This window comes from Wallemia mellicola, assembly GCF_000263375.1.
Source record: "Wallemia mellicola CBS 633.66 unplaced genomic scaffold WALSEscaffold_2, whole genome shotgun sequence".
Classification (NCBI taxonomy): Eukaryota; Fungi; Basidiomycota; class Wallemiomycetes; order Wallemiales; family Wallemiaceae; genus Wallemia; species Wallemia mellicola.
Window position 1 is genome coordinate 617,750 of NW_006531959.1, and position 26,810 is coordinate 644,559.

The window sequence follows — 26,810 nt, forward strand, 5'->3', positions numbered from 1 at the left end:
ACAAAAATCATACCCTAAGCAAAAAAAAAATTATATGTTATTGTCGTTAAACGTTTGTATGTTTCTTAAGAAACCTCCTCTTTCGAAACTTTCCCTAGATTCCTCATTATATACACTTTGGGAGTACTTTTCTTTATCTATTAAGCTTGCTATCAGTCTGTTACTCAATAAATCGAAGTTGATCGGTTTAGTGAAGAAAGCTTTGAAGGTTACATTAGTAATTATGATGATAATAATCAGATATACTTACCATCAAATCCACTCTCTATGAGAACGCCATGATGACTTGGTGATATAGATGCAGAGACAGCAAAAATCGGTAGACGGCCGTTTAGTTCATGCCAAATTCTACTTTTTATTTTTCCTTCCTTCTCAGCATTCCTGATTGCTTTACAAGACTCATATCCATCCTTTATTGGCATGAGAAGGTCCATGAGAACAATGTCAAAACCTTCTTCATCTTCTATGACAACTTGTGCACCTGCGTCACCATTATTTGCCAGTTCAACTATACTTCTATCATTTTTAGTTAACTTCTTTTTGAGTATATTGCGGTTTATCGGGTCATCATCTATGTAGATAATTCTAGGTGGCTTTTCATCTGCTATATATTCCGAATGTGTTTTTGCAGTCGACTGGTTTCTGCTATCTACACTTTCAGTATCGTTTATTCTTAATCCATCAATGTCTTCTGAAACTGAATGTATATCACTCTGAGGTATGGATGATGCTTGTCCCGGGCCAGCGCGTATCGGATAAGCGCTGTCTTGTACTTGGAATCGTCCTTTACGATATTTCTTCTTAGAACTACCCGCACTATCTTTACTACTAGCATAGTTTGAACCATTCGTAGTACTTTGCTGTTGGTTCACGTCTACATTCGGCGCAGCGGATTTACCGGAACCGTAAGAATTCTTTGAATTCTTTGAGTTGGTTTTGTTTGTTCTTGATGAAGGAGCAAGAGCTTCAACAAATGAATCAAGTTCATTCCTTTCCATTCTCTTGACTTGTTGTCCAATATGATCAAGTTCGTCTGAAATGTTGCTTTGGTTTGTTGACTCACTGCCAGCGTTTACCTTCTTTGGCATCCTATTTTTATAGCGAATTCTAAATGAACGCTCAGACCTATCTGAACTTTCAGTATTAGACGCTGACTGATATTGGTGTTTAGTGGCTTTATCAATTTGAATAAATATACTCACATCCATAGTTTGTTTATCTGGTAGGTTAAATGGTATAATCACTGTAAATGTGGTACCCTTGTTAGGTTCAGAAGAACACTTCAACTGCCCATCTAGTTGCTCGATTGCTCTTGCACACGAAGCCAACCCTAAACCAAGGTGTACATCACTGTTATCGCTACTTCCTCCTTCAGTACCTTGTTGCTCCACTCTTTCGAATCCTGTAAACAATGCCTCAAGCTTTTTCTTCTTGATACCGATTCCATCATCTTGTACAACAAGAGCAATATTTGCTCTACTATCTGATTCTTGTTCCATTTCAGTTACTGTAACACCAACAGATCCATTTTCTTTATTGTACTTAATTGCATTACTGACAAGTGATGTAAAAATAGTGCGAAGCTAAACTTAAGTGAGCAGGAAGTTTCAATGAGTAACAAGATTTAACATACCTTCCTATGATCACTAATTACGTGAATTGAAGACTTTTCAATATCAACCTTGACTGTAAGACCTCTCTTTTCCGCTTCTTGATGAAACTCTTGAACTGTTTCAACGACGAGGTGTTTTAAGTTTACTGGTTCATTAAACAGAACTTCTTGACCTGATTCAACCTTCGTAAGGTCAAGTAGGTCATTAATAGTGAATAACAAGCTCTTTGAGGCATCTCTACTACGAACTAAATTTTCTCTAGTTTCGGGATCCAATGTACCTTCTAATGCTAATTCAACGTAATTTATGATATGGTTGAGTGGTGTTCTAACTTCATGTGATGCGTTTGACAACAAAATACGAGAAAGCTGATTAGATCTGCTGACTTCTGTTCTTTGTCTCCATATTTCAATAAATTTACCATAAACAACAGCTAAAACACCAGCTGTTTCGAGTTGCTCATCTTCCCATTGTTTCGCTGATAGAATAACGTTCTCAGTCCACTTCTTGAAACTAGCCCTTGGACGTAAAGCTTCATTATCGTTTTTGTTAGGATTACCAGCCCATGAGACTGATGATAGTTGACCCTTCCGCAAGAAACATATGTAATCACTACCAGTATTTGATAATGGAATACAAAGTAATCCAGCTAACGCATCTTTCCTATCCGACTGTTTCAATTCAGGGAAATTCTTACTGATATTGTTTGTATATACTAATTGATCGAAGCCTTTCATCCGCAAAAATTCACCAATAGCGACTATCTCCCTGCTTCGGTCTGATTCACCCATTATTTTCATTGTATCACCAATCGACAAGAGGCCGTAGTCAGCGTCAAAAATACTAAGTAAATCAAATGCCGTTGAAGCGATGTAACCACCGGGGTTGGTATCTGATGGTACTGTTGAAATCAACTTCCTTGATTGAAGACGACGAGTGTAAGCCAGTCTCTCAACATTACGCGATATTGAATCAGACAGTAACTTGAGAACTTGTAGCATTGGGAAAGTTACACGCATACCATTTTCACCACCACTATGACAAGCTACTAAACCATACAACTGACCGAAGGCCACGATACTTATTGAGAGAGATGCCCTCACATCCATGTTTTCCAAGTACTTGAGATGTACAGGTGACATTGCTCTTAGAGCACAATGTGACATATTCAAAGGATAGGCCAAATCGATTTTGTGTCTTACAACCATTCTTGCTGTAAGTTGATCCCTATTATACAATTGACGGACTTTATTTGTTTTGTATAATTCACGGGCCTGTGGGGGAATATCAGAGGCTGGAAAGTGTAAACCATAGTAGAGATCTTTCATCCTTTGCCATTCAACTAACTCAGCTACGACTTTACCGTTGTATTCAGGATCGAATTGGTATAACATAATTCTGTGGAATTGAGTTAAAGATTTTACAATACCAACAGTGACATCAAATAACTCCTGAATATTATCCGCCGAGCTAAGTTGTTCATTGATTTCACCAAGTAGACTGACAACATCCAACGAAGATAAACTTCCTGGCATAGACATGTTTCTTTGAATCTTTGCTCTAGCTTGTGATCTTCTGTGAGCTTTGCGACGTTTATTTGCGGCTTCATCATCTTCATCTGATTTATTATTATCTTCAAGTAAAGTAGCTACCCTTTGACGAGTTTCATGTGCACGATCAGCTTTCCTAATCCTCAATAACGTTTTAAGGGGTTTATTATGAGCTGTCGTACTTCGACGTATATCCTCAATAGAAACACTATCATTGCCATGTGCTGAAAATTCCGCTTCGTGAGTCATTATACGTTGCTTCGTTTCTTTCTGAGTTTGTTTTTGTTGCTGACCAGTCTCCAAGTGAAATGTACCACCACCAGCACTCGGTACAGCATGGACGGTGTCGCCTGACAAATTCGTACCAGTTTTGCTATCAGCACCTGAATTTGAGGTCAAGGCAGCTGTCGTACTACCACTACCGTGTGTAGCTCCTGACTTTGGTGTGTTGTCACTATTACTAAGGTTTAAATCCAGTGATTCCGCTGGCCTGGCATCGCGATTGTCAAACTCTTTAGGTAATTTTGAAACCTCATCTACGTAGGCTGGATATTTTAAAGACACGACAGGTTCAAGTTCAATTATGAATAATCCCTGTTTACCAAAGACTTCTTCTGGAGGAGGATAATGCGAGTTGAGAGGTCGTGGTAAGTCAGGCTTATGAACGGCACTATTGTACTTGTCAGAAGATGCTAATATTGCAAAGATGTGACTTACCACCAGCAAGACCAGACGTTGTTATGTTGACTTTCCGCAGATAGCTCACTCTCACTGTACTGGTCATCGACATTGTCATCTCCACGGCCCGTAATGCCAAAAAATTGAGCTTTCTCTTTTTCGCCCTCATCCGACGAGCCTTCTGAATCGGAGTCTTCTGCGACTGCTAAGTCGAATAAAACATCCCTCATTTTAAGTCTACTGTCATTATCAAGGATAGTTGTAAAACAAGTAAGTGAGAAAAGGAACTCAGGTGAACATCCTATAATTTCAGGACAATTTTCAGATGCTTGACGTACCAGTGAGTTACCGTTGTCATCATTTTGCAATACTATCATAGCACCAAATGGTTGGATAGCACCTGGACGTCCTATTGGCTCATCTTCACATTTCTTCATCTTTGATTGATGATGCGTTCTCAAAAAGTAATTACCTTCCTCTTCGAAATACTTGAAACGACGTGTTGTAGGTAATTGTTCATCTTCATCTGCTAGTGAACTTATGGAAGATTCGTCTTCCGGTGAATTGAAGGGTAAGCTTTCCAAAGAAAGGTCCGACTTATTATGATCTTTTATCCTGTTCATTTTGTCTTTATGTAAATCCATAGCTTCAGCTGCCGTCGATGGTTGTTTCTGATTATGTATTAGTAAAGGGTAATGGATGAAAATGAATACTTGCTCTAGTACTAAGGTTAGAACTTTCACTATCTGTGGAAGCTGATTCTTCTGATAATTCCATCTTACTCTGAACGTAATCAAGCTCTCTTTTCTCTTCTTCTTGCTTTGTAGGTCCGTAATCAGCACTGGAAGGGTCACTTGAAGAGGGTTGTGTGTCGATCTCTTCGTCCTCCGGGAGTGGCTGATTTGGATCATTAAGGTGAACATTTCTGTCAATTCCCCTAGGAGCTGGTCTGTCATGGCCAACAGATGAGCTAACTTTCTCACTGCCTCCTTTACGCCTATCGAAATTAGCGTGATAAGTAGTTGGTGATTTTGTAGGTTTATCAACTTTCGAAGTATCACTATCTGATGTATCCAACTGAATGGATGAACTAGTATGTCGACTATGACTAGATATATCTCCATCTCTCTCCTCCTTATCTCCTGGTTGAGCATCTGGAATATCTCCAGTGATCTCAGCTAAACCAGGATTACCATTATTAAATACACTGCGTACTGGGAACACATATTGTTCCCGCTCGCTCATTTTGTTTTGATCTATGGATGATGATTGTAGTGTGTGCGCAAGAAGTGATCGGCGTCGATCTATATCGCTATCTTTGGAATTTTTAATTTATAGAGAAGAATGAAAATATGATAGAATTATTTGAATATGGTATTTTATTAGTTTTATGGAATTACGCGTTATTTAGTCAAATTACAATTTGCCTCCTTGTACCAAATATTTGGAGATTGTCGAGATTTTCATGATTTTCTTTTTTTTAAAAAAAAATAAAACCCCCAAAAAAGAAAAAAAAAATGAGAACGCATTAAGGACACATATTCATATATATTTATCTCTCTATATTCAAATCCTCCAACTCGTTGGAGTACATCATCAATCAAAATGGATGACGTATTTTTGGATAATCGATACATAATATATGCGTAATACAAAAATATAATAATAAAAATTTATAGAAAGCAACAATCGCAGTGTTTTGTCTTGCGATGTTAATAAAGAAAATTAATCAATCAATCCACCTTTCTCGAAGCGTTTGCCATCTTTGTATTTGAACTTTTCCAAATCTTCGTCATTGCTAATGGATTCAATGATGCTATTCAAAGTTGCGAAATGCAGTGGTTTGAGGAAAAACCCATCAAAACCTTGAGATTTCAACTTGTCCAGATCAGTTGGAGTGATAGATGCTGAGAATGCAAAGACGAGTAATCGTCTCTTCTCTTTGTTACTCTTAAATGATCTACCTTCTTGTTCATATTCCCTTATACGTTTTACACATTCATGTCCATCACAAACTGGCATCATTAAATCCAGTAAGAGAAGATCAAACTTTTCACCTTCTAAAAGCTTATCAATTGCTTCCTGTCCATTTGCAGTTAAGACAACATCTATATCCTTCAGTCTGCGCTTTATAATTCTATTGTTGATAGGATCATCATCGCAAGCTATAAGTCGCGTAGTGTCCTTTCCTATAGTGAGGTTATCCTTGATATCTTGTGCTAAATCAGGTGCATAGTCCTTCACTCTAGCGCCTTCCACTTGTGAGCTATCCAATGTACTGTTATTCTCCTCATGAGGTTGCTGGTTTCGATGCATAATTGAAGGAGCCTTGCCAGTGTGTTTGCTCGAAGACTCATCGCTGATTGAAAATGAATTTGTACCATTAAGATCTTCGATATCACTTTCACTTGCGTGGCTAAGAGGTAGTGTAATCTGCCACCTTGTGTATTTGCCTGAAATTTGTCAATAGGATCTAGAAAACACGCAAAAAACACACCTCCATGGGAAGAACAGGTCATCTTTGCTTGAAGTTGTGATACAGATCTTGCAACTTGAATCAAACCTTTACCAAATGATCCATTATCAGAGCCTTCTGGAATAGACGAAGTAGTTAAATCACTGTCCGTTCCACTGACGTTCTCTAACTTTTCGAAACTGGCGAACATATCTTGTAACCTACGTTGAGAAATACCAGAACCTGTATCTTCAATTTTCAAGACAATAGCCGAAGTTCCCTCTGGATCAGAACTATTTTCTGAAAGCGAAGATGCCTTGATGAAAACTTTACCCTTCTCGTGATTGTATTTTATAGCATTTTCCAGTAAATTTTTGATAATCAATCTAATCTTCCTGGAATCTGAAACGATGAATGGATGGTTCATTTCAGCGGTATCAACTTCTATAGATATTTTTCTACTGATGAGCTCTTGTTTAAAGCTTTCAACACAACTGAGTAAATCAGAAACGAAATTCAATGGTGCCTTCAAAGCAGCAACCTCTTCCGATTGAGTGGTGAGAGAAATTAGATCATTAACAGCATAAAGCATACTTTGAGCACTCGATTTTGATTTCTTGAGATGTTTACGTGTTTCTTTATCAAATACACCACCCTTTTTCTCTAGTGCCATATCTAAGTAACTACAGAAGTGGTGTAATGGTGTTCTCAACTCATGCTCGAAGTCTTTATCTACATTAGACATGAGCAAGTCTGAAATTTTCGATTTTGTACTCTTTCGATTTTGTCCCAAGATCTTTGAATAAACAGTAGATAAAACTGAAGCACTTTCTAGTTCGTCTAATTGCCAATCTTTAGATGTACTTGTAACTGATTCTGTCCATTTTTTGAAACTTGATCGAGGTTGTAAAGGTGCACTACCAGTCGTCTTTTCACTTGGATTACCCGCCCAGGAAATCTTAGACAATTGACCATATCTGAAAAATGCCATAAAATGCTCATTTGAGCTCTCTTTCTCGCTGTTACCAAGTGGTATATAAAGTAATCCAGATAATTGGTGACTTTTACCTAACTTCATTTCAGGGAAATCTCTATCCATTTTTGTAGTATAGTGTATGTCTTTGAATTTCATATTTTGGAGATACTGGCCAACATATTTAATAATATCATGATGTTGCTCATCGCCGAATATTTTCATTCTATCATTATAGCAAACAAGCAGATGATCACTATCGAACAACCGAAGCAAATCGATATTAGAATCTGATAATATACTTCCGCTTCCCATGTCTGTTGGTTTCAACATTAATTCACGACCTCTTAAACGGCTTTTATATATTGCTGTATCGATATTACGAGAAGCAATATCAGAAAACATCTTCAAGTGCTGTTAGTTATTTAAAATTTAATACGACGTACTTACCTTTAACATCTGTATCTGTGGAAATGAAACCCGCATCTCTGATTCAAAGGAATGACATGAGACCAAGCCGTATAGCGATTTTCCCTTAGAAGTTTGCGTAATGATACTAATTGATAATGACGATCTGACGTTCATATTTTTGAGGTATTTGATATGAATAGGAGACATAGCTCTAAGGGAGCAACCGCTCATATCTAACGGATACTTCAAATCTTCCTTGTCCCTAACTACGACTTGACTTGTCGGTGCGTCACGATCATAGAGCTGCCTGACTTTAGTGTCTACGTAGAGTTTTCTTGCTTGAGCTGGAATATCAGAAGCAGGAAAATGTAAACCATGAAATATCTCTTTGCAACACTGCCAATTCATCAATTCACTTACGACAACGCCATTGGCTTCACTGTCAAACTTATACAGTAACGCACGATCAAAACTAGTGATATCCTTAGCAATTCCGACTATAACATCATAAAGATCTTCGACGGATTTTTCCGCTGCTTCTGACAACTGCGCGTCGATATCTTGACAGAGTGTGATAACGTCCAATGAACTAATACCGTCAGGATTGTTAATATGGCGTCTAATTTTTGCTTGTAAGTGGTTTCTGTTGAGCTCCTCTTTCTTTATTGTGTTTTCGAGTTCTCCTGAATTTTCTAGTTTGTTTCTCTCTTCCTGTAACTTCGTATCGAACGCCTTCTGTGTTCTAGCTGATCGTTGGAGAACTCTAAGTGGACGAGACTTGCTAATCGTTGAGCGTCTGATCTCGTGGAGAGTAGCGAAGCCATCTTGACCGAGCGACCAATAAGGTTCATCGTTGTAATCTTCATTCGTTTCGTCTTTGTCAGCAGATTTAATAGTTGTGATTCCTTGAGCGTTATCTACAGGCTTGGCAGTCTCATTGGTGCTATCCGTATTTGTTATAGTCTTTGATATGTCGCTCATATTCTTGACTGTGTCTCCACTTGACTTACACTCTTCTTTAATTAAATTTATTGGATAGAGTGGATGAATATCTTCGTATATTCTGGGTACTGATGTTGTACTTATTTGTTCTTTTGCTGCTGGATCATGAATGGGTTCGAACTCTAATATTATCCTTGGTTTTTTACTTCCAGAGGAGAAATTACCTATTTCGTTGTTTATATCATTTACAGGTGCTGTGTTATTCGCTAGATGAGCAGTGCACCAACAATACCATCCATCACCTTTCTTTCCTCTACCCGACAAGGGAAATGTATGTAGTAAATCAGTTTCTTCATCTAACTCATAGAGTACATCGTAGAGTTTTCCTGCTCCATCATCTTGCAACACCTCCATAAAGCTATCAAGTTGGAATAAATCGCGTACAGATAAGCCACCAAGGTGCTTATTAACATTTTCTGATGCTTGCACGACCCTTACATTGCTATCATCATGTTCGATAACTAACAAACATCCGAAATTCTTTGAAAATGGTTAGCTGAGGTGTGTTGAGTCGTTATAAACCCACCTGTATTGTTCCGGGTGTCGCAATGGGCTCGTCTTCGCAACGTTGTAATTTATCTTGTCCAACTTGCATATAAAATCCATCGCTAGTCTCTTTAAGAGAGAAAGCAGGGTACTTAGGTAAAGTGGTTTCACTAGTGATTTGACTAGAAGTTTGTTTTGCTGTGCTGGCGTCATCATCAGTATCTTCTTGCTGGGCTTTTTTACGACTTGTTTCGATATGTGTCTGCATTGCTTCTGCAGCTGTGCTTGTGCGATACTTATAATGGGAAGATGATAAAGATGATTTATTGTCGTCGTCGCCATAATCTGCACCAACAGACATGCTGGCGCCACTACTAACAGCATCATCCTCTCGCTGTTTCTCCTCTTCGAGAGTTGGATAATCTTCAACTGGATCACCTGTTGCTACCAACTGAGACGGGCCTGAATTTTTTCTATCTGTGCGCTCTCCTGTAATGTTTTAGGGGTGTTCAATAAAAGATTTGTCAACTTACCAGGTAAAGGGAGATTTGGGTCATCCGTGGCTACATTTTGCTCTATTCTTTGTGGAGTGGAGTCTGAGTGCGATTGCTTCGAAGAGTAGTACATTTCACTGCGGAGATCGCCAGGACGTCTGGAATAAATAAATTCTTCTGAGGACGAACCAGAAGGTAGATGTTTTGACATTGTATCAGACTGACCCTGTTGGCTTCCCGAGCTGCCACTAGTATCATCTTCCGGCAGAGATGACCCCAAGTTGGAGTTCTCTTTGGGAGATGATGGGAATATATATCCAGCCATCAACTAAGTTGTTATTGAAGTGCTAGATTACTATCTTTATGATTCGTTTTGATATATTTCGGCGTATTTTTAAAAAGTATACTTGATGACTGTAGATAACGATAAACCAAAACCGAAGATTTGGATGAATTTCTTAAAGATGGCGTAATATAGTCAGAGATAAATTCATAAGGTAATATTATAGTATAATATAGTATAGATATTTAAGATTCTATTTGAATGAGTAATTATCCTGCCTTTCAACATCCATGAATAAACAATTATTCCACAAGTTCGACGTCACTTCACAGACGTTTTATAGGAGTAAACTATCAGCTGCATTCGTTAATTTAAAGCCGATAGTACCCGGACGTGCGTTATTAACTTATTAGGAGTGATATCGGACTAATATAATCAGATGTTTTGGTTATACCACAGAGAAACGTAGATAGATTCACTTCTTTGTCTCCGGAGGAAGTGTCTGATTTATTTCAAGCTGCTCAGCGTGTTGGAAAGGTGTGTTTTGGTGGCTATAAAAGGAGATATCCGCTGAATTGATATTTTATAGGTTGTAGAGCATGTTTGGAAATCGACAGCTCTTACTTTATCAATACAAGACGGCGTTGACTCAGGACAGACAGTTCCTCATACCCATATACACGTTTTACCTAGAAGACCGGGAGATTTTCCTACAAATGATCAAATATATGATGAATTACAGAAGCACAACATTCAGGGAGATCTAGAGCAACTTGTGAGGGAGAAGAAGCTTAAAATGGATTCTGACCGCCAACCACGTACACTTGAGGAGGTGAGAGGGGATTGACAAAAAATAACGTCACTAAAAAGAGTAATAGATGAATAAGGAAGCAGAAATGCTGTCCCAGTATTTCGTATAGCGATGACGTAAGCTATCTAACGTTGTACACTCCCTTGTAATGAAAATAGTTCGATTAGAGATATAAACAGTTTTAAGTATTTTTGCTAGAAGGTTATATCTCTACCATAAGTTTTTATTAAATAACGTCCATCATGTCACTCTCATTTGTAATTAGGGCATCGAATGATACGAAAATACCAATAGAAATAAACGCAGAGAAAACTGTTTTAGAATTGAAGGAGCAAATCCAGTCAATAAACTCAGACTATCCAGCAGATAGGCTAAGATTGATTTATTCTGGAAAAGTACTCAAAGATGAGCAACAATTGAGCACTTACAACATTGCATCTGGAAATACAGTACATTTAGTAAAGGGCGCACCAAAAGCACCTTCTGCACCAACTCCAGCGCCATCAACGCCTGAGAATAACGGCGTACCATCAACACTCGCCACTGGTGCAGGCGCTCATGACAGCTTGATAGAGCAGCTCGGTTCAACAAGAGTTGCAGGTGCATTAAGCCAACAAGGTGTTGATCTTACATCACCAACGATGATGGAAGATTTAATGAACTCACCCGGTTTTTCAGAGTCACTCTCTAGAATGATGAGTGATCCAGCTATGCTTGATCAAGTTTTGAGTTCTCCTCAGTTCGCTAGTCTTCCACCAGAAAGACGCGAACATATGAGACAAACGATGCAGTCACCATTGTGAGTTATTACGATGGGTTTCATAGTTAAATTGACATAACTACAGCTTCCGTCAGATGATGAGCAATCCAGAAACTTTGCGAATGATGATGCAGATGCAGAGATCTATGGGTGGTGGTCCACCTGGAGGTGGTCAAAGTTTCCCACCTCCTGGTGCGTTAGGACAGCCTCCAAATCAACAGCAACAAGAAGAACAACAATCACAATCACAGGAGAATCCATTAGCTGGTTTACAAAATCTTCAAAATATGTTAGGAGGTGCTGGTGCTGGCGGTTTAGGTGGTCTTGGTGGATTAGGTGGATTAGGTGGCCTTGGAGGCCTCGGAGGACTAGGAGGATTTGGTGGATTCGGTGCACAACCTCAAAGCAGCGATAGTAGACCGCCAGAGGAAAGGTTCGAAACACAGTTATCCCAATTAGCAGGTATGGGTTTCACCGATGCCCAAAAGAACATCAGAGCTTTGATGGCAACGGGCGGGGATGTCAATGCAGCCGTCGAATACCTTTTCTCAATGTAAATCATTTGTCCGCGTTAAATAAATAATCTAGTATATATCTATAAAGATATGCATAAATACAATTAGCTCTTCATTAGATCGTAAAAAGCGGATTGAGGGAGATGAATATTTCCAACTGCCTTCATCTTAAGTTTGGCTTTACCACGCTTTTGTTGGTTCAGCTTTTTTAGTTTTCTATCAAAATGACCACCATAGAGACCTTCTGTGACATTCATACGCATAGCTTTGATTGTTTCTCTAGCTATTGGCTTTTGTCCTATAGCAGCTTGTATCGCAACCTCAAATTGCTGTTTTGGGATAACGTCTTTGAGTTTTTTAACCCAGTGTTTACCAACTTCCATAGATTTTGACCGATGTACAATCATGGCGAGTGCATCAACCGGCCTGTGATGTATAACCATATTCAACTTGACAAGATCACTAGCCACGTAATCTGCTTGTTGGTATTCGAATGATGCATACCCACTAGTAGCGGATTTCAATTTTGAGTAGAAATCAGTTACAATTTCTGCTAATGGTAGATGATATTTGAGGTGAACTCTAGGTGGGTTTGAATTTTCAAGGTAGTTGAAGGCAATTTGATCACCTCTATGTTCTGATAATAATTCTATTACATTTCCGAGATACTCATCGGGTACTATAATTTCAGCATTCACGTATGGTTCAAATAGGGAAGACTTTCTATTCGATAATTCTGATGGTTCGGGAAATTCTGAAGGAACTCTAATTATTCTCTCCTTACCATTTTGAATGACTTTGTAAGGCACAGTTGGTGCAGTTATGATAACCTCCGAATCATGCTCATCTTCTAATCTCTGCCTAAATACGTCTAAATGAAGCTGTCCAAGGAAACCAACCCTACATCCTTGACCCAACGCGTTTGAGGATTCTCTATTTACAGTCACACTTGGATCATTAAGAGTAAGTCTTTTGACATTCTCCTCTAAGCGCATGAAATCTTTATTATCGACCGGGAAAACACCAGCGAAAACCATTGGCTTAACAGGTTGAAACCCTGGCAAAGCTTCAACTAGCATAGATTGCTTATAAATTGTATCACCAATATGTGCTTCACTAGATTCTTTCATACCACAAACCAAGTAGCCCACTTGACCATGTTGTAAGTGCGTCGTTGTCCTCTCGTCTGGGTTGAGTATACCAACTTCGGTAACTGTGTATTTACTTTTTGAATGGTGTGAAACAATAACATCACCTATGAGGACTATTAATTGTTGCTTATCTGAGAATAAAGGTACCAACCCTTCTGTACCATTCCACTTTCCAATTTGATAAGCGAAACTGCACCTCTAAACTTATCAAAATAGGAGTCAAAGAGGAGTGCTTTGAGAGGTTGTTGACGTAATGGTATGTTAGATGCTGGTGGCGGTGGAATCTGTTCAACGATAGCATGCAACACACTTTCCACATTGAGACCAGATTTTGCTGAAATTGGCAAAGCTAAATCCATATCGAGATCGAACTGTAAGGCTACTTGTTCAATGACATTCTCTGGTTCAGCAGCTGGGAGATCTATCTTGTTGATAACAGGTATAATTTTCAGATTCCTTTGACTTGCCAGATCAAATACAGATAGCGTTTGAGCCTGTATACCCTGTGTAGCATCGACTAGCAATAATGCACCATCACAAGCTCCTAAAGAACGACTAACTTCATAACTAAAATCGACGTGCCCGGGTGTGTCGATCAAATTAAGAAGGTAATCGTGACCATTGTGATTATATACCATACTAGAAGAATTTGCTTTTACAGTTATACCACGTTCGCGCTCAACTTCTAACTTATCTAAAACCTGCTGATTCTGACCAGGTTTGATCGTGCCGGTGAGTTCCAGTAGACGATCTGATAATGTGCTTTTCCCATGATCGATGTGAGCTACAACAGAGAAGTTCCTTATCCTCTCTGTAGGGAAATCCTCTATATTGATCCATTTCGAATGTGTAGTTGAGAAATTGCGTTTCAGTTGCGACCTAAGGAATGGTAGCCGAGGACTTGCCGACTTTAGTAGGAATTTGAAGGTAAATGACATAAAAATGCTAAAAGAGAAGAAAAGAAAGGATGACGTCTATAGTGAATCTCTAGAAAGTGGCTGTTGATAAGGAAGAACTGTGAGAAGAAATAAAAAAGTAAAAAAGATATAAATTGCTAATAGTATAATAACAATAAAACAAAAAATTACCGATATTGGAGCAATCGTTCTAGCCTCTCAGAAACGAGCAGCTTGAAATTTACTGGAGAGCCGTTCTTTTGAATCCGCGATCGATCGACGAATTAGCGCGTCAAAGTCTAAATATTTAGCGTTAGGCTTTAGCTCCGTATTCATATCTCGATTGGCCTATTCATTCACCGATCACTATCTCTCGCTCGGAAGACAGCCAAAGAATACACGCTTGGTTTCTCACTCTAGCACATAATGACGGATACAACTCAAGTAAAGAGGTCTAGCCATAATTCCTTCAAAAATCTATTCACCAAGGCTTCAAACTCTACTCTAAACAAAAGGACTACACTTCCGAGTTCGCTTCCAGTGAGCGTAAATCGCAGGCACAGTGCTAGCAACTATCCACCCCCATATGCCGACGTGACACCTGCAAAGAAATTCTCTATCAGTTCATCCGTCAGAACCAGCAACACTACACCCCACGTACCAAAACGTACGACTAGTTTATATCAACCATCAGAAACTTTTCTCAACAAAAATGCCGCTATGTCACGCTCCACTATACCCGACAGCCAATCAAACGATGATTCACTTCAAGACATTAAGGCCACATTCGAAAGAATGAAAGATTACCTCGCTAGTAGGGACTCATTGTCGTCTGTATCTTCAGACTTGACTACACCTAAACCAAGCGTATTAGGTTCAAAGCATATGGCAGAGAAAACACAATTCAATACATCAAATAAAGGTGGTATCACACATCACACTTCACCAACAGTAGAAAGCCTGGCTGTAACGATAGAAGAACCTTCATTTGAGGAGCAATCAGAGTTGGATAGAGAGTATGAAGCCTTGATGGATAGACAAAATTTACTCCCGCGATCAGCTTCCACAACAGTAGCTCTCAATCCATCAATTATTGTAGATGAACCAGAAGTCATCACTCCTACACCCCGTTCAAATAATTATAGTCCACTTAAGATGCCAGATGCACAATTGGAAATGGAGACTAGTACACCTACCCAATGCACCAACAAGAGAATGAGTATGCCTGCTAATCTTCCATCCACTCAACATCACGATGAGAGGCGATCATTGACCTACCCAGAGGGCTATAGCAACTTGTCAAGATCAAGGATGTCGCAACAACAACAACAAAGTCAACTTTCATCGTCTAGTTTATGTAGTGCAGCTAGTATGACATCTCCAATCACGAATACGATGTACGGTTCACCTGGTTTGATGACCCCATCTACTTCAACCACTAGTATTGGCGGTGCCGGTGTGAGTCTGCCTAGTTGATTTTCAGTGCGTTGTATTTACTGACATGACATAGAACGGTGATACTAGCCTGAACCTGCACAGATTATCTAAACAAGAATTGTTTAGATTGCTAGTAGATACACAGTCTGACTTCCACGCACTGAAAAGTCGCTATGGATTAGAAAAGGGCGCATTAGAAGACCAATTGAGGGATACACTCGAGGAAGTTGATAATCTCGTCGAGGAAAACGAAGTCCAAAAACAAGATCTTGCCAAGGAGAAACAATATGTCGCAGCCTTAAGAAGAGCGCTGCATAGGGACAATGACGGGGTTGTTTACGAATTAGAGAGATCTTTCAACTCCATAGATGAACTAAAAGGCTTAGTTGATCGTCAACAAGCCGTAATCGATGAGCAAAAAGATGTTATCAATAGATACAAATCGTTAGACGACAGTGTAAGATTCCCAAATAATACCAATATACAAACGAACAAAAGTAATTTGTTAGGAGATGTAACTGCTCCTTTCTTACAGCAGTCACACCCAGATGATACAAGTTTCATTTCGCAACAGAGCGATCTGATAGTCGATATTGATTCAACAGTCCACGATGAGAATGGAAAATGGACTTTAGGTTTAGATGACGACGCGAGGAGGGCGTTAGATGCATAAAAGGATATTTTTATTTAATTTTGGGTTTGTAGCAGCTAATATTTTGTATAACAGCTATACACAAAAATAACTGAGATTTTATATGGGTATGTTTTGAAAGTATCTCGACGATCGACTGGCTTCAAAGCCTGAAAATGTTCTTGCAGCCAAACAAAAACATCAAGACTAACAGTACAGTTAAAGTTTAACAGGAACTCATCCATATAGTGAATAATTTGGAAATGTTTTATGTGGCAGAGTTTTGGTTCGCTTTTAGGAAGAGACAACCTACAAGGCTTCATCATATGTACTGAATGTCGCCTATATTGCATTAATTAAACACACATTGGAAAGTGAGTGTTTATCTTTCCATAAATATTTCATATAAGCACGTAGTGTCAGCATTTTGACTCTACATAACTTCACACTGACACAAGTTGTTGGATGACAGAAAATACATTCCAATGAGTTATGTCTCCAATAAGCAGAGACTTAGTTGCTACCTACTTGATAATGATATTCTCAAGTCTATCCGCGTGCTTCTTTGCTCTTCTTGCCCAGTCTTCACGCCTGAGGGCCTTGTCATGGGATCTAGAGGCTTCCTCAAATGCCATAACGCTTGCACGGTCGAGGAGAATCCTTGATTCTTGTAAGTAATCGTGTGCTCTTTCTTTGAGAAATTTTGCACGCTGTAGACACTCCTTCGAACTTATAGGCTCACGAACAGATAAGCTGCTTGGAGAGAATGATCTGTGATGATTAGAAAGATAAAGATCTTCTTGCTCGGGTTTTTGATAAGACTGTGGCGACGTCATTATGAGAGAAAGTAATTGAAGTATTTCCGACGCACGTCAATGATGGATGCTTCATCAACACGCGTTGGACTAGGTGTCTTTTGAGCTGGCAGCTGAAGGGACGCCGGCGGAGGGGTACTTGTCTGGAAGTGCAAAACAGGCACTGTCTTAGCATCCCTGTGCTGTTTAAACTTCTTAAACCTCTCTCGCCACGTAGAGCTCTCAGATGAGAGTGAAATCGACGACGTGTTTCCGTTCATTGTAGTATGAGATTACATGACGATCGGCTAGTTTGTAGAAAGTTACACAACGGCATATTTGGCTGATAGACAGAATGATTTTTTATTTTTACATTATATTATCGTCGTTTATAAGAAACTCTAATCGAAATTCCTTAGTTCATAACTGTCATCTCAGAGCCGAAGGAGCTCTTAATGAAAATAAGGCGGCATTCGTCTTCACCGCTAACTAAAGATGATTTGAAGGATATAAATCAACGTAGCGATAGAGCGAGCAGAGCCTCAAAATCAAACCGCAATAGATCACGTTCCCGTCAGCGAAATACCCCTACAGGGGATACAGAGAAGGAGGTACAATCACATTTGCAGCGTCTTATAGATGCCAAATACACCTTCAATAAGTCTAAGAAGTTGAAGGCTCTCAACAAATCTCCTGAGTTAGAACTCGCTTCTCCGGAACTTTCAAACGAAAATTGGACACCGCCGCCTGTTGAACCACTCTATAAATCTCCATCTAGGATTAGAACTAGTAACAGTCACTTCAGCAACCTTAGAAGATTTCGAACAAACACTAACACATCAGTTGAACCGGTTGCTAACCCTATAACCGAAGTAAACGATGAATTCCTCTCAATGAAACGTACGAGATCGACTACGATGGATAGGCAACCATCTGAATCATTTTTATTGAACAGTGCACAAGCGTCGAGCTCAGATGTAGATGTTTTTAGAGACACTGATGTGTACGAAATGGAAATCCTCTACGAGAATCAACGAGGTTTGTTCCTCTTTGGAACAGGTTATTGTGGGTAATTATATATAGTGATACACCTATTAACTAATATATCAGTTTCATTCAAATCACTCCTCCCCATAGATCCAGCACCCTATACAAATTCTCAAGGTGAACCCTCGCCTTATACACCTGAATCTATCCAACCACCAGATCCCCTCTGGGAGTGGGTACATCCTCATATGCTTGTAGATATGTCTTGTCGTCGCAAACGTGATGAAGCTGGCTGGGAATACAATACTTGGTTCAAAAATTCCAGATGGACACAATGCGGTGGCCCGTTCTCTTATGTTAGAAGAAGAAAATGGATTAGATTGCGGAAAAGACCGGCCAATGCGCCAATATTGCAATCACAATCTCAATTGCAGTCCAATCAAGCGAACTCTATTAGAACACGAGCGAGGTCTTCTTCTCATTTGAAAATACCAAATTCACCAAAATCGGCCAATTCTACAAATCTCAGTAGTGAAGTAGACAATACCCCACCGGCGTCTATATTCGAATTAGATAATAACTGCGAGGTCGCATACCTTCCGGTGCGACCTAGTGATTTACCAGCATCATCAGCTAGCTTTGCATCTTCAAATTCATTTATAAATCGAACTAATTCGCAAAATTCTCAAATATCAGTAGCTGATCCCTTTTTGCATTATCCGATCTATATATCAGACGAAGACCAGAAAGTTTGGGATCAGATCAATTTGAGGAGGTTAACACGTATACAATCAGCTTGTCAACTTGATCGCGAACGTATTCAACTTTGGCATTGTTGGTTGGCTTTGAATAAGGTTGAAGTATACAACGTTATTCAGTCACATGTGAGTAACTATTATTAAGTAACGTACACTACTAAGATATTATTAGTACGTAAAAATATACTCACTCATGTGTTATGAAACCTACAGAAAGCAACTTGAGGCGCTTTTTGAGAAGGTCGCTAAGTCTAAAGATAATAAAATATCGTCACCATTCCTTTTAACATCATTAGAACCAACACCGGAGATATCGTTACCTCCTTTGTTAAATCATACAACTTCACAATCACCAATTGGAAAATTTCGACCGCAATTACAGATGAGTCCTTTGTCATCACCCATTCATTCACGTCGATCGTCACTCTCATTGAGGCCGGAATTAAGGCCACTATAATTGTAAATTAAATTAGCATTTTAACAATCAATCAATAATAGCAGATTTTGAACATTATCAGAGCTAACAAATAACAAGTCATTCTTTAACAAGTAACTCTATATGGATATCTTTTTCAACAAAACGAGAATAAAGTCTATGAAACTGTTTGAAGCGAGTCTATATAGCTGATGTGCGAGATGAATGCGATTGACCGGAAGAGCTGCGTCTGAGATTAAAAAAGTTCCTCAATGAAGGTCTTTTACGATGAAGAGACGTGAAAGTTGGAATGCTAGATGATTCTATTAGATGAAAGCATATATCGTAGGCGTGCTTGAACGTCAACGGATCAATCGTCGTACTGTTATCGAAAGAAAGTTTGACATTCTTGAGGGTAGTCAATTTGACATCCTCGTCTAAATTGAGTTCTGATAGTGATTTACCGTCAAAGTAGGTTTGTAATATGTTGTCGACTTCGACTCTTTGTTGATCGAGTGGAGTCTTCGGAAATCTACGATTGTAGTCCTCATACCATAGTACGAACTAATAAATGTTATTTTTTGATATATGTATATATGTAATAATACTCACGTCTAAGTTCTCTATACTTTTCTCTTTATTCTGGAGATAGTCTATAAATTGCTCCCTTAGAGTTGTATTCTTAAGTATATCAGCCAGCCTTGTTTGACTAGTCTTAAGTTTCAATCGCATTGCGACTTTAGATTCTTTTTTCTACTTTAATTTGCTCTTGGAAGTCTAGGAATAGTGATAACGCTTCAAACAAGCAGTTCGGCACAGATACTGTCTTAGCCGAACAAACTCTCTAAACAAGTAATTATACGAATTAGAGATAAAATTTCTATAAACGTTTCAAGCACATAATTTCATATCATTATAGTGTAGTAGATCTTTATCTTCACATATTACGCAATTCGCGCAGTAGCTCACTGATTCAGGGCTTTTTATAGTTCAATAGGTGGTTGCACAATATGAACAGAGAATTCTCTAATGTTTTAGGTTTATAGATTAACGATTCTTATTCATTGGAGTACGTCCTTACGGGATCTCACCGCTGGTATTTTATTGGCTGAAATGAGGGTAATAAGCTATTAAATTATTTTAATGTATAACTAGATCATTTACTCTAGGCGTTGTACATCCACCCTATTCTTCTTTCCTTACCTCTTGCGGTCATTATCGAGATGCCAAAAAATGAGAATACACTGAAAAGAGGTCAGGCGTGTCTGAGTTGCCGCAAAAGAAAAGCAGTGAGTTGATTCATTATTACTATCTTTAATCTGACGTTATCTAGCGATGTGATGGAGGTTTGTGACAAGGTATTTTATAGGAAAACAATTTGCTTATCATTATATAGAGAAACCAGCGTGTGGGAACTGTATAAAAGGTAATAAGGAATGTGTATACATCGATATATCGGGCAGAAATGCAGCTGTACGGAAAGATAAGGTACAGAAACTAGAGGAGAGGATACGTAGGTCGTTGTTTCATAGACCGTCTAGATATTTACTATCTCAGGTGATCTGGAACAAAGACTAGAATCCCAACACATCTCACCGGCGATGGAAAATGATATCGCCGATGACGAGCTATTAGATAACTATAATATGGATACGACATCTAGTTTAGCAGGGTTTTCGGGTGTGTTTGCTTCACCAGCACATCAGTTTCATGCTACTTTAACGCCTCCACCATCAAATTCATTAGCGTCGATAGAATGGCCATACCCACCCTTAGATTTAACGTTACATTTAGTAGACACATTTTTCAATAGTTGCCCTTTCGTTGCTCATCATTTGCACAAACCGACTTTTTTTCAGAAAGTTTTACTTCCATCAAGCCATCCAGAGGCCCCTCATCCATCACTGATATACGCAATACTTGCTTGTGCAAGTAGACACTCTCCCCGTACAAGTAATCCGGAAGTAGATGATGAGATTTTTCTTTACACAAAGAATCACAACACCTTCTTTGATATGGCAACTTCTATAGCTATACAATGTTTAGAAGACGAGTCAGTATCGAGAAACACTATCGAAGAAAAAGCGAAGACAATTAGTGCAATTTTGATCATTATTTATTTAATGAAAACTGAAGGGAAAGCCATCAATTTGCATCGATTCAATGCATTGGGTATGAGGGGATTGATCTCTTTGCGCTTTCACATCGATCAGAGTATGACAAATGCGCGCCATCAGTTGGTACCCCTTAAGAACTCTTTTGATAAGGAGCAACGAAAAAGAATGATGTTTTTATTCTACATATTTGATGTTTTATATTCAAGTGATCATGTTGCATATCCTGGGAATCTTAGCTCAAGACATATCCTTTTACGTTTACCTGTTCCTAGTGAAGTGTTCGCTCGGGCGACACGTGATACTATCATACTTGATCGAGGACCATTTATCAATTCGCCATCTTGGTTTGAAGAAAGACATATGGATGGATTTCAATGTGTTATTAAATCAACGATTTTAATGGACAAGGTTAATCAATTCCTTCATGAATCTATTCAGGAGGTCACGAATCAGAATTTATCAGCATCTAATCAACTGCCCGCTTTTGGGGAATTGGACATGCTTTTAACAAATCACCAGTCACAACTGCCTGACTGTTGGGAAAACTACAACGGCGGTAATTTCAACATCGACAATTATTTCGCGCATGTTATCGCCCTGAATGCTCTAATAAATTTGCATAATGGATATATGCAGGATCACTTTTCTAAGAGGAGATTATTGGGATGTGTTAAATCAGCATTATCGGTGATATACTCGCTCCTCAACACCTCCTTCGAGCTATCAAAACTACCAGCTTTCGTAACAAGCTTGTATGTAGGCTTGGCTGAGATATTGATAGCAGCATACAATCAGACTAATGACGCAACCATGAGAGGATCGATCAAGGGGGAGTTATCTACTTTCATTGAAGTACTTAATAGAATGAAAAAACGGATTCCATTGGCATTTCATTCGTTACAACGTTTGAGTAATTCACTCCAAAGGAATGGGATTTTTATCGATGTAGGAGAAAAAGTAATCCCGACATCGAACTATGTACCTATTGTGGAGCATATAAGTAGTTTTGATGTCGCTGCACCGATGCCACAAGACACAGATATCTTCAATTCTTTCGATATAACAGAATTTGGGTGGATGGATGAGAATTTAGGGGAGGATGTATTAGCTAGCGTAGGCGAATACTTGTAAATATTAGATGTTTGTAAAAATTAAAATGTACATTAGATTAAATTATCGTTATCATTTAAATTTATCCTCACTCTTGTTATCCAACTACGATGGCACAAGGTGTTACAAAACTTAAACCAAACCCATCAAAGAAGACGCACAACGCTCACAAAGCTTCTAAGAATGCCTCTATTATGAAAAAAGGTCAGAAGGCTATTCCACCAAAGAAGAAAAACGAAGTTGAGCGCAAAACTAATATGAAGGTGAGTAGCAGCTTATCTTAAAGTATAACCTATTTAAAGCATAATATAGAAACTCAGTTCATCTATTAACAACAATATCGAGAAGCAAATGGTTGGTAAAGCTGCTAGTGGTCCACTTCATATTATCAAGGAAGAATCTTTTAAGAAGAACGATATGAAGAATAAAAAGCAGTAGGATATACACTAGCATTACTATTCGATTTGTACTATAGACATTTATGGCATTCACTTTCAACTTCTAATTCAACATATCTCGATCAGTAGTACAACAGAGAAGATTTATCTAACAATCAACTAATCACTATATCCCTTAGCTTGATTGAGGTTAATAGAGCTGATTTCAGATGTTATACCCTCGGCTTTCTCGATATCTTGGATACGACTACGAGCTGGGTTTTCAGGGAAGAGCTTATTGTGCTCTTCAATGGAACGTGGCCGTTCTCCTTGTGGCGTAACTAACCTACATTAGATGCTAATTGATAATCTATTTTCACTTACCCCTGAAAGCGTGACGCTGATTAGGGAAACTATTGAAAATGGCGCTGTGTGCAGTAACAGAATTTTCAAAGATGACTACATCTCCAGAGCCCCAGCGTACACGGACTTGCGCGTCAACTTGATCCGCAACTTGCCTATAAAGGAGATTCAAAACGTGATCGTTTTCATGTTTAGGGAGTGAGACAAAATTGTCACCTTGCTTAGCTAGCAATGCACGAGAGAACCCTGGTTGAACATAAAGCGCTTTCCATCCGGTCACAGGATGAACTCGAACGAGTGGATGGATGTGTTCAACAGGGGGTCTTCTAATTGGATGACCAGCGGCTTCAGCACCTTTTGCTTGATTTACACCTGAGTGAACAGCGTAGAGTGTCTCCAAGTATGCTTGCAGACTTGGTGAGAAGCTGTCATAAGCAGCATAAGCAGACGAAAATACTGTATCACCACCTGTAGGTGGTGCAGTAATTACTTGCAAGAAAGTGGCTGTTGGTGGTTGTAACTCATAGGTAATATCACTATGAAAATTCTCAGTAGGAGTGAATGCACCAGTATTTGGCTTCTTGTACTTGTCAGCGTAGATAATGTGCAAATTCTCTAAATCTGGATCCTCAGCAGCTGCTCTCGCTTGAGGAGATACGGGATGCTTATGAAGGACTGGTGAAAAGTATCTACCAAATTCCAATGCCTTCTTTGGATCAACTGGTTGGTTTCTGAAGATAAGAATACCTCTCTCAGCAGCCAATAGTGCGAGATCGTTGAGTTGCGCCTCATTGAGCGTAAACAAGTTTTTACCTTCTTGGAAAGTTACTTCTGTTCCTATCGCCGGTTCAATGTTGTCGATCTTGCTGGTAACGCTGAAAAGATCCTTCTTGTTCTTGTCCGCAAGGTGGCCTTTATTGTGATGCTCAAAAGGGGTCTCACTGTATGGCTCCCATTTGAGATCAGGGTATGCTGGTTTGAGATGGTTATATGGGTAATTTGGATCGTCGTTTGCAGATCCTACGTTTGGGTAATCTTGTGTCTTTGGTTGATAAGCTGATGCTGATTGGAGTGTTGTAATCGTCGTCATTTAGTTTAGCTTAATTTGCTAGATAAAGAATAAGGAAATAAAATACGCCCTTTATTTAAATGCATGCTGCTATCTGATTTGTAACATTGAATGAAACAAAATCACGTCAGTATTGCGTATCAATAAGGACCGAAAAACCGAAGACGTTATTCGTGATTAGTTACATAGGTGTGATAAGCATGCGCAGATTATTTGGCATATTTCGATCTGAGAGATGATCATATGACCGAGAAATTGTTCTAGCGAGAAATACTCTTGATTGTGAGATAATTTAAGAAATTATGTTATTATATAGAATTGCTATCTTAAATACTATTCTAATATAAGAAATCAATCCGACTCGGGACTAAACTTTTATTAGTTTCTCCACTTTCCACCCATTCGTTCGTTTATTCAAAAATGTATATAAAGAAATGCTAGTAAATATATTCAATCTGTCATAAAATTGCATCTTCTGACGTTTTAAAACTATCTTCTCATCTAACAATCACTTGATAACTGAAAGTATACGACAAAATAAAAAAATAAAAATCGGATGCCCAAGAAAAGCAGCGATAGGCTTGTAAACGCTTGCTACAACTGTCGTAATGCTAAATCCAAATGTACCACTAGTAACACAGAAAGTTCATGCGATAGATGCAATAAAAGAGGCCTCGAATGCGTCGTAGATAGCATTATACGGCGACGAGGTAAAGATCGTAAACCTAGAGTAAGTAATAAGCGGAAAGAAGCATCAAAAGAGTCGTCTGAGATAACGGATGTAGCCGTTAGATCATCAACGAGGCAACTATCGAATAGAACTTCTAGTTCAACTAAAACAAGCTCTATAACGACAAGAAATTCTACGAAGTTAACGGACAATAGTCATAAGGATTCCATTAAAGATAGATTATTCTCTAGCAACAATAATAACGACATCTTACACACCACCAACTTCCCAGAATTTGCCTATCAAACATCATTCAATCAATCGGCTAATAGTGCAACTGTACCTTTACTTTTCAACCCTACGAGCGACTATCAACAGTCTACATATTGGGATGTCCTTATCATGGAGAAAATGAGCGAATATCATATCGATAGGAATACTGCAATTAAACACATTGTTGGTGACCTTTGGATTGTTTTTAGTCGGGCTGATTTGATAGCGACGATGTTCCACCTTCCTACAATTCTCGAAGTCATAAGGAGTCAACAAAAGAGAGACACACTCGAGCCAGCACTTATATACATCCTATTGGCTATATCCTATGCAATGCAAGGTCGTTCTGATAAACCTTGCGCTACACAATCAAAACTAAAAGCTCTCAATTATGCTGAAACGTCCTACACACATCTTATGTCAGCTATGAGTACAAATAAGATGACTTTAGGTGTAGCACAAGCAGCCATATGCTTACAATATTATGAACTGTTTCCTAAGCCAATTTTTGATGTTCAGAAAACGGGAGCATGCTTGGTTATAGCTGATGCTGTAATAAGAACCCTAGCACTGACGTGTTTAGATGCCGACAAAGTTGAACATGTTTATGATGACGACGGAATTTCTATCACTACGACAGATTTGGAAACGACTCAACAAAGACCTTTGACGCCGATTTCAAACCATTCGTCACCACTTCCAGAGTTATGTACTCAACCTGAATGTAATTGCCAGAAGTGGACATACGATGAGCTGCACATGCAGAAAAAGGAAGGAATACGCTTTCGTTTCCTTCCCCGATTTGCAATCAACGAAATCTCGGACGAGAAAGAAATCAAAGATGAGGAGATACGCAGAGTTGTTTGGACAGCTTTAAATCAAAGTTGGTATCAACAGATGTTCCAACCAACATTGAGTCCGCTATACATCAACGACAGCTCAAATTATGGTATTTTCCTTACCTCTGAGCGCTATGTTAGCAATCTTCCCAATCCTACCGATAGAGATTGGTCGAGACGAACACTCTACGCACTTCTAGATCGCGGAAAGCTACTTTGCCATGGTGCTATGCGATTGAGGCTGCCTTTATTGGAATTCCATATAAAAGCACTCAAAATTGTTCGGGAGGCCGATATCATTGAGACCGAGCTCGAAAAACACACTTGTCATAATGGTATTCCACGTTGGCAAGTTTCTAACGTCGTATTCCTTACAAAGCTTGTTCTCACTGCGAAGCTGCGACGGATTACAGATTTCAAAGATGGACAGAGAAGTTATTTCACCCGCATACAAGCCAAAAAGTGGCTCGGAGATCATGGAAATATCTATAGACAGGTATGTTTAAACGCATCATTAGCGGTATGTTTTCTGAAAATTTGTTAGTTTATTGGCGGTGGTATAAAAGATGCACCAATGATACTGGGTGTCCTTACCGTTCAGGCATTACGTTGTCTCGACTTGTACGGTATTGATGGCGACCTAGTCATGGCATTATATGTATCAAGGGGTATCCTTGCAGCAATAGAACAATTGTTACATTTCCACCCATGCGATTCACCCGACGTCCAACGAATGTTAGATAAAGTCCGAAATTCATGCAACTTTGAACACGAATCCATGAAAAAGGCTTTCAAACCACCAAACCCACCTCCACATCCGCCAACTTTTGAAGAACTGCAACAATATATAGTAGAACACAATACAATCAGCGAAATGCTATAATGATTTTTT

General features: G+C 39.0%; 13 protein-coding genes across 13 annotated transcripts; 7 read left to right on the forward strand and 6 right to left on the reverse strand.

Moving 5' to 3' along the window:
* Positions 1 to 2: 2 nt before the first annotated feature.
* Positions 3 to 5,255, reverse strand: WALSEDRAFT_59424 (hypothetical protein). Its single transcript, XM_006956407.1, has 6 exons — positions 4,559 to 5,255; positions 3,881 to 4,512; positions 1,634 to 3,833; positions 1,203 to 1,583; positions 251 to 1,154; positions 3 to 200 (listed from the first exon to the last, which is right to left on the reverse strand). Exons 1-6 carry the CDS (start codon positions 5,084 to 5,086, stop codon positions 31 to 33), a joined length of 4,815 nt encoding a protein of 1,604 aa, XP_006956469.1. The 5' UTR covers positions 5,087 to 5,255; the 3' UTR covers positions 3 to 30.
* A 221-nt stretch (positions 5,256 to 5,476) lies between these two features.
* On the reverse strand, positions 5,477 to 10,898 carry WALSEDRAFT_59425 (hypothetical protein). Its single transcript, XM_006956408.1, has 8 exons — positions 10,824 to 10,898; positions 10,535 to 10,777; positions 10,385 to 10,482; positions 9,702 to 10,338; positions 9,209 to 9,657; positions 7,720 to 9,162; positions 6,339 to 7,674; positions 5,477 to 6,294 (listed from the first exon to the last, which is right to left on the reverse strand). The coding sequence occupies exons 4-8, from the start codon at positions 9,985 to 9,987 to the stop codon at positions 5,567 to 5,569; spliced, it is 4,242 nt and encodes a 1,413-aa protein (XP_006956470.1). The 5' UTR covers positions 9,988 to 10,338; positions 10,385 to 10,482; positions 10,535 to 10,777; positions 10,824 to 10,898; the 3' UTR covers positions 5,477 to 5,566.
* Positions 7,720 to 10,859, forward strand: WALSEDRAFT_43052 (HIT-like protein; the record flags this gene model as incomplete). Its single annotated transcript, XM_006956409.1, has 4 exons — positions 7,720 to 10,338; positions 10,385 to 10,482; positions 10,535 to 10,777; positions 10,824 to 10,859. Coding segments are annotated over exons 1-4 (480 nt in total), but the record flags the coding sequence as incomplete, so codon positions are not given.
* A 100-nt stretch (positions 10,899 to 10,998) lies between the features above and the next one.
* WALSEDRAFT_56301 (ubiquitin-domain-containing protein) lies at positions 10,999 to 14,237 on the forward strand (the record flags this gene model as incomplete). The annotated part of the gene is made up of 3 exons (XM_006956410.1): positions 10,999 to 11,555; positions 11,602 to 13,286; positions 13,334 to 14,237. 2 exons carry the CDS (start codon positions 10,999 to 11,001, stop codon positions 12,071 to 12,073), a joined length of 1,029 nt encoding a protein of 342 aa, XP_006956472.1. The 3' UTR covers positions 12,074 to 13,286; positions 13,334 to 14,237.
* On the reverse strand, positions 11,082 to 14,237 carry WALSEDRAFT_59426 (GUF1 GTPase-like protein). Its single transcript, XM_006956411.1, has 4 exons — positions 13,334 to 14,237; positions 11,602 to 13,286; positions 11,285 to 11,555; positions 11,082 to 11,257 (listed from the first exon to the last, which is right to left on the reverse strand). Exons 1-2 carry the CDS (start codon positions 14,118 to 14,120, stop codon positions 12,136 to 12,138), a joined length of 1,938 nt encoding a protein of 645 aa, XP_006956473.1. The 5' UTR covers positions 14,121 to 14,237; the 3' UTR covers positions 11,082 to 11,257; positions 11,285 to 11,555; positions 11,602 to 12,135.
* Positions 14,238 to 14,355: 118 nt separating this feature from the next.
* On the forward strand, positions 14,356 to 16,260 carry WALSEDRAFT_59427 (hypothetical protein). The gene is made up of 2 exons (XM_006956412.1): positions 14,356 to 15,536; positions 15,589 to 16,260. The coding sequence occupies exons 1-2, from the start codon at positions 14,505 to 14,507 to the stop codon at positions 16,186 to 16,188; spliced, it is 1,632 nt and encodes a 543-aa protein (XP_006956474.1). The 5' UTR covers positions 14,356 to 14,504; the 3' UTR covers positions 16,189 to 16,260.
* A 410-nt stretch (positions 16,261 to 16,670) lies between these two features.
* Positions 16,671 to 17,221, reverse strand: WALSEDRAFT_62481 (hypothetical protein; the record flags this gene model as incomplete). Its single annotated transcript, XM_006956413.1, has 2 exons — positions 16,671 to 16,967; positions 17,018 to 17,221. The coding sequence occupies 2 exons, from the start codon at positions 17,219 to 17,221 to the stop codon at positions 16,671 to 16,673; spliced, it is 501 nt and encodes a 166-aa protein (XP_006956475.1).
* A 170-nt stretch (positions 17,222 to 17,391) lies between these two features.
* Positions 17,392 to 19,663, forward strand: WALSEDRAFT_67424 (hypothetical protein). The gene is made up of 3 exons (XM_006956414.1): positions 17,392 to 18,005; positions 18,051 to 18,811; positions 18,858 to 19,663. The coding sequence occupies exons 1-3, from the start codon at positions 17,396 to 17,398 to the stop codon at positions 19,140 to 19,142; spliced, it is 1,656 nt and encodes a 551-aa protein (XP_006956476.1). The 5' UTR covers positions 17,392 to 17,395; the 3' UTR covers positions 19,143 to 19,663.
* WALSEDRAFT_53486 (hypothetical protein) lies at positions 17,392 to 19,879 on the reverse strand. The gene is made up of 2 exons (XM_006956415.1): positions 19,713 to 19,879; positions 17,392 to 19,664 (listed from the first exon to the last, which is right to left on the reverse strand). Exons 1-2 carry the CDS (start codon positions 19,830 to 19,832, stop codon positions 19,302 to 19,304), a joined length of 483 nt encoding a protein of 160 aa, XP_006956477.1. The 5' UTR covers positions 19,833 to 19,879; the 3' UTR covers positions 17,392 to 19,301.
* A 438-nt stretch (positions 19,880 to 20,317) lies between these two features.
* On the forward strand, positions 20,318 to 22,401 carry WALSEDRAFT_59429 (hypothetical protein). The gene is made up of 4 exons (XM_006956416.1): positions 20,318 to 20,389; positions 20,434 to 20,446; positions 20,497 to 20,613; positions 20,658 to 22,401. Exons 1-4 carry the CDS (start codon positions 20,324 to 20,326, stop codon positions 22,346 to 22,348), a joined length of 1,887 nt encoding a protein of 628 aa, XP_006956478.1. The 5' UTR covers positions 20,318 to 20,323; the 3' UTR covers positions 22,349 to 22,401.
* A 22-nt stretch (positions 22,402 to 22,423) lies between these two features.
* WALSEDRAFT_31291 (TauD-domain-containing protein) lies at positions 22,424 to 24,293 on the reverse strand. The gene is made up of 2 exons (XM_006956417.1): positions 22,640 to 24,293; positions 22,424 to 22,590 (listed from the first exon to the last, which is right to left on the reverse strand). Exon 1 carries the CDS (start codon positions 24,155 to 24,157, stop codon positions 23,081 to 23,083), a length of 1,077 nt encoding a protein of 358 aa, XP_006956479.1. The 5' UTR covers positions 24,158 to 24,293; the 3' UTR covers positions 22,424 to 22,590; positions 22,640 to 23,080.
* WALSEDRAFT_56308 (hypothetical protein) lies at positions 22,424 to 26,801 on the forward strand (the record flags this gene model as incomplete). Its single annotated transcript, XM_006956418.1, has 3 exons — positions 22,424 to 22,590; positions 22,640 to 26,414; positions 26,463 to 26,801. The coding sequence occupies exons 2-3, from the start codon at positions 24,693 to 24,695 to the stop codon at positions 26,799 to 26,801; spliced, it is 2,061 nt and encodes a 686-aa protein (XP_006956480.1). The 5' UTR covers positions 22,424 to 22,590; positions 22,640 to 24,692.
* Positions 22,438 to 22,765, forward strand: WALSEDRAFT_62485 (hypothetical protein; the record flags this gene model as incomplete). The annotated part of the gene is made up of 2 exons (XM_006956419.1): positions 22,438 to 22,590; positions 22,640 to 22,765. The coding sequence occupies 2 exons, from the start codon at positions 22,438 to 22,440 to the stop codon at positions 22,763 to 22,765; spliced, it is 279 nt and encodes a 92-aa protein (XP_006956481.1).
* Positions 26,802 to 26,810: the final 9 nt, after the last annotated feature.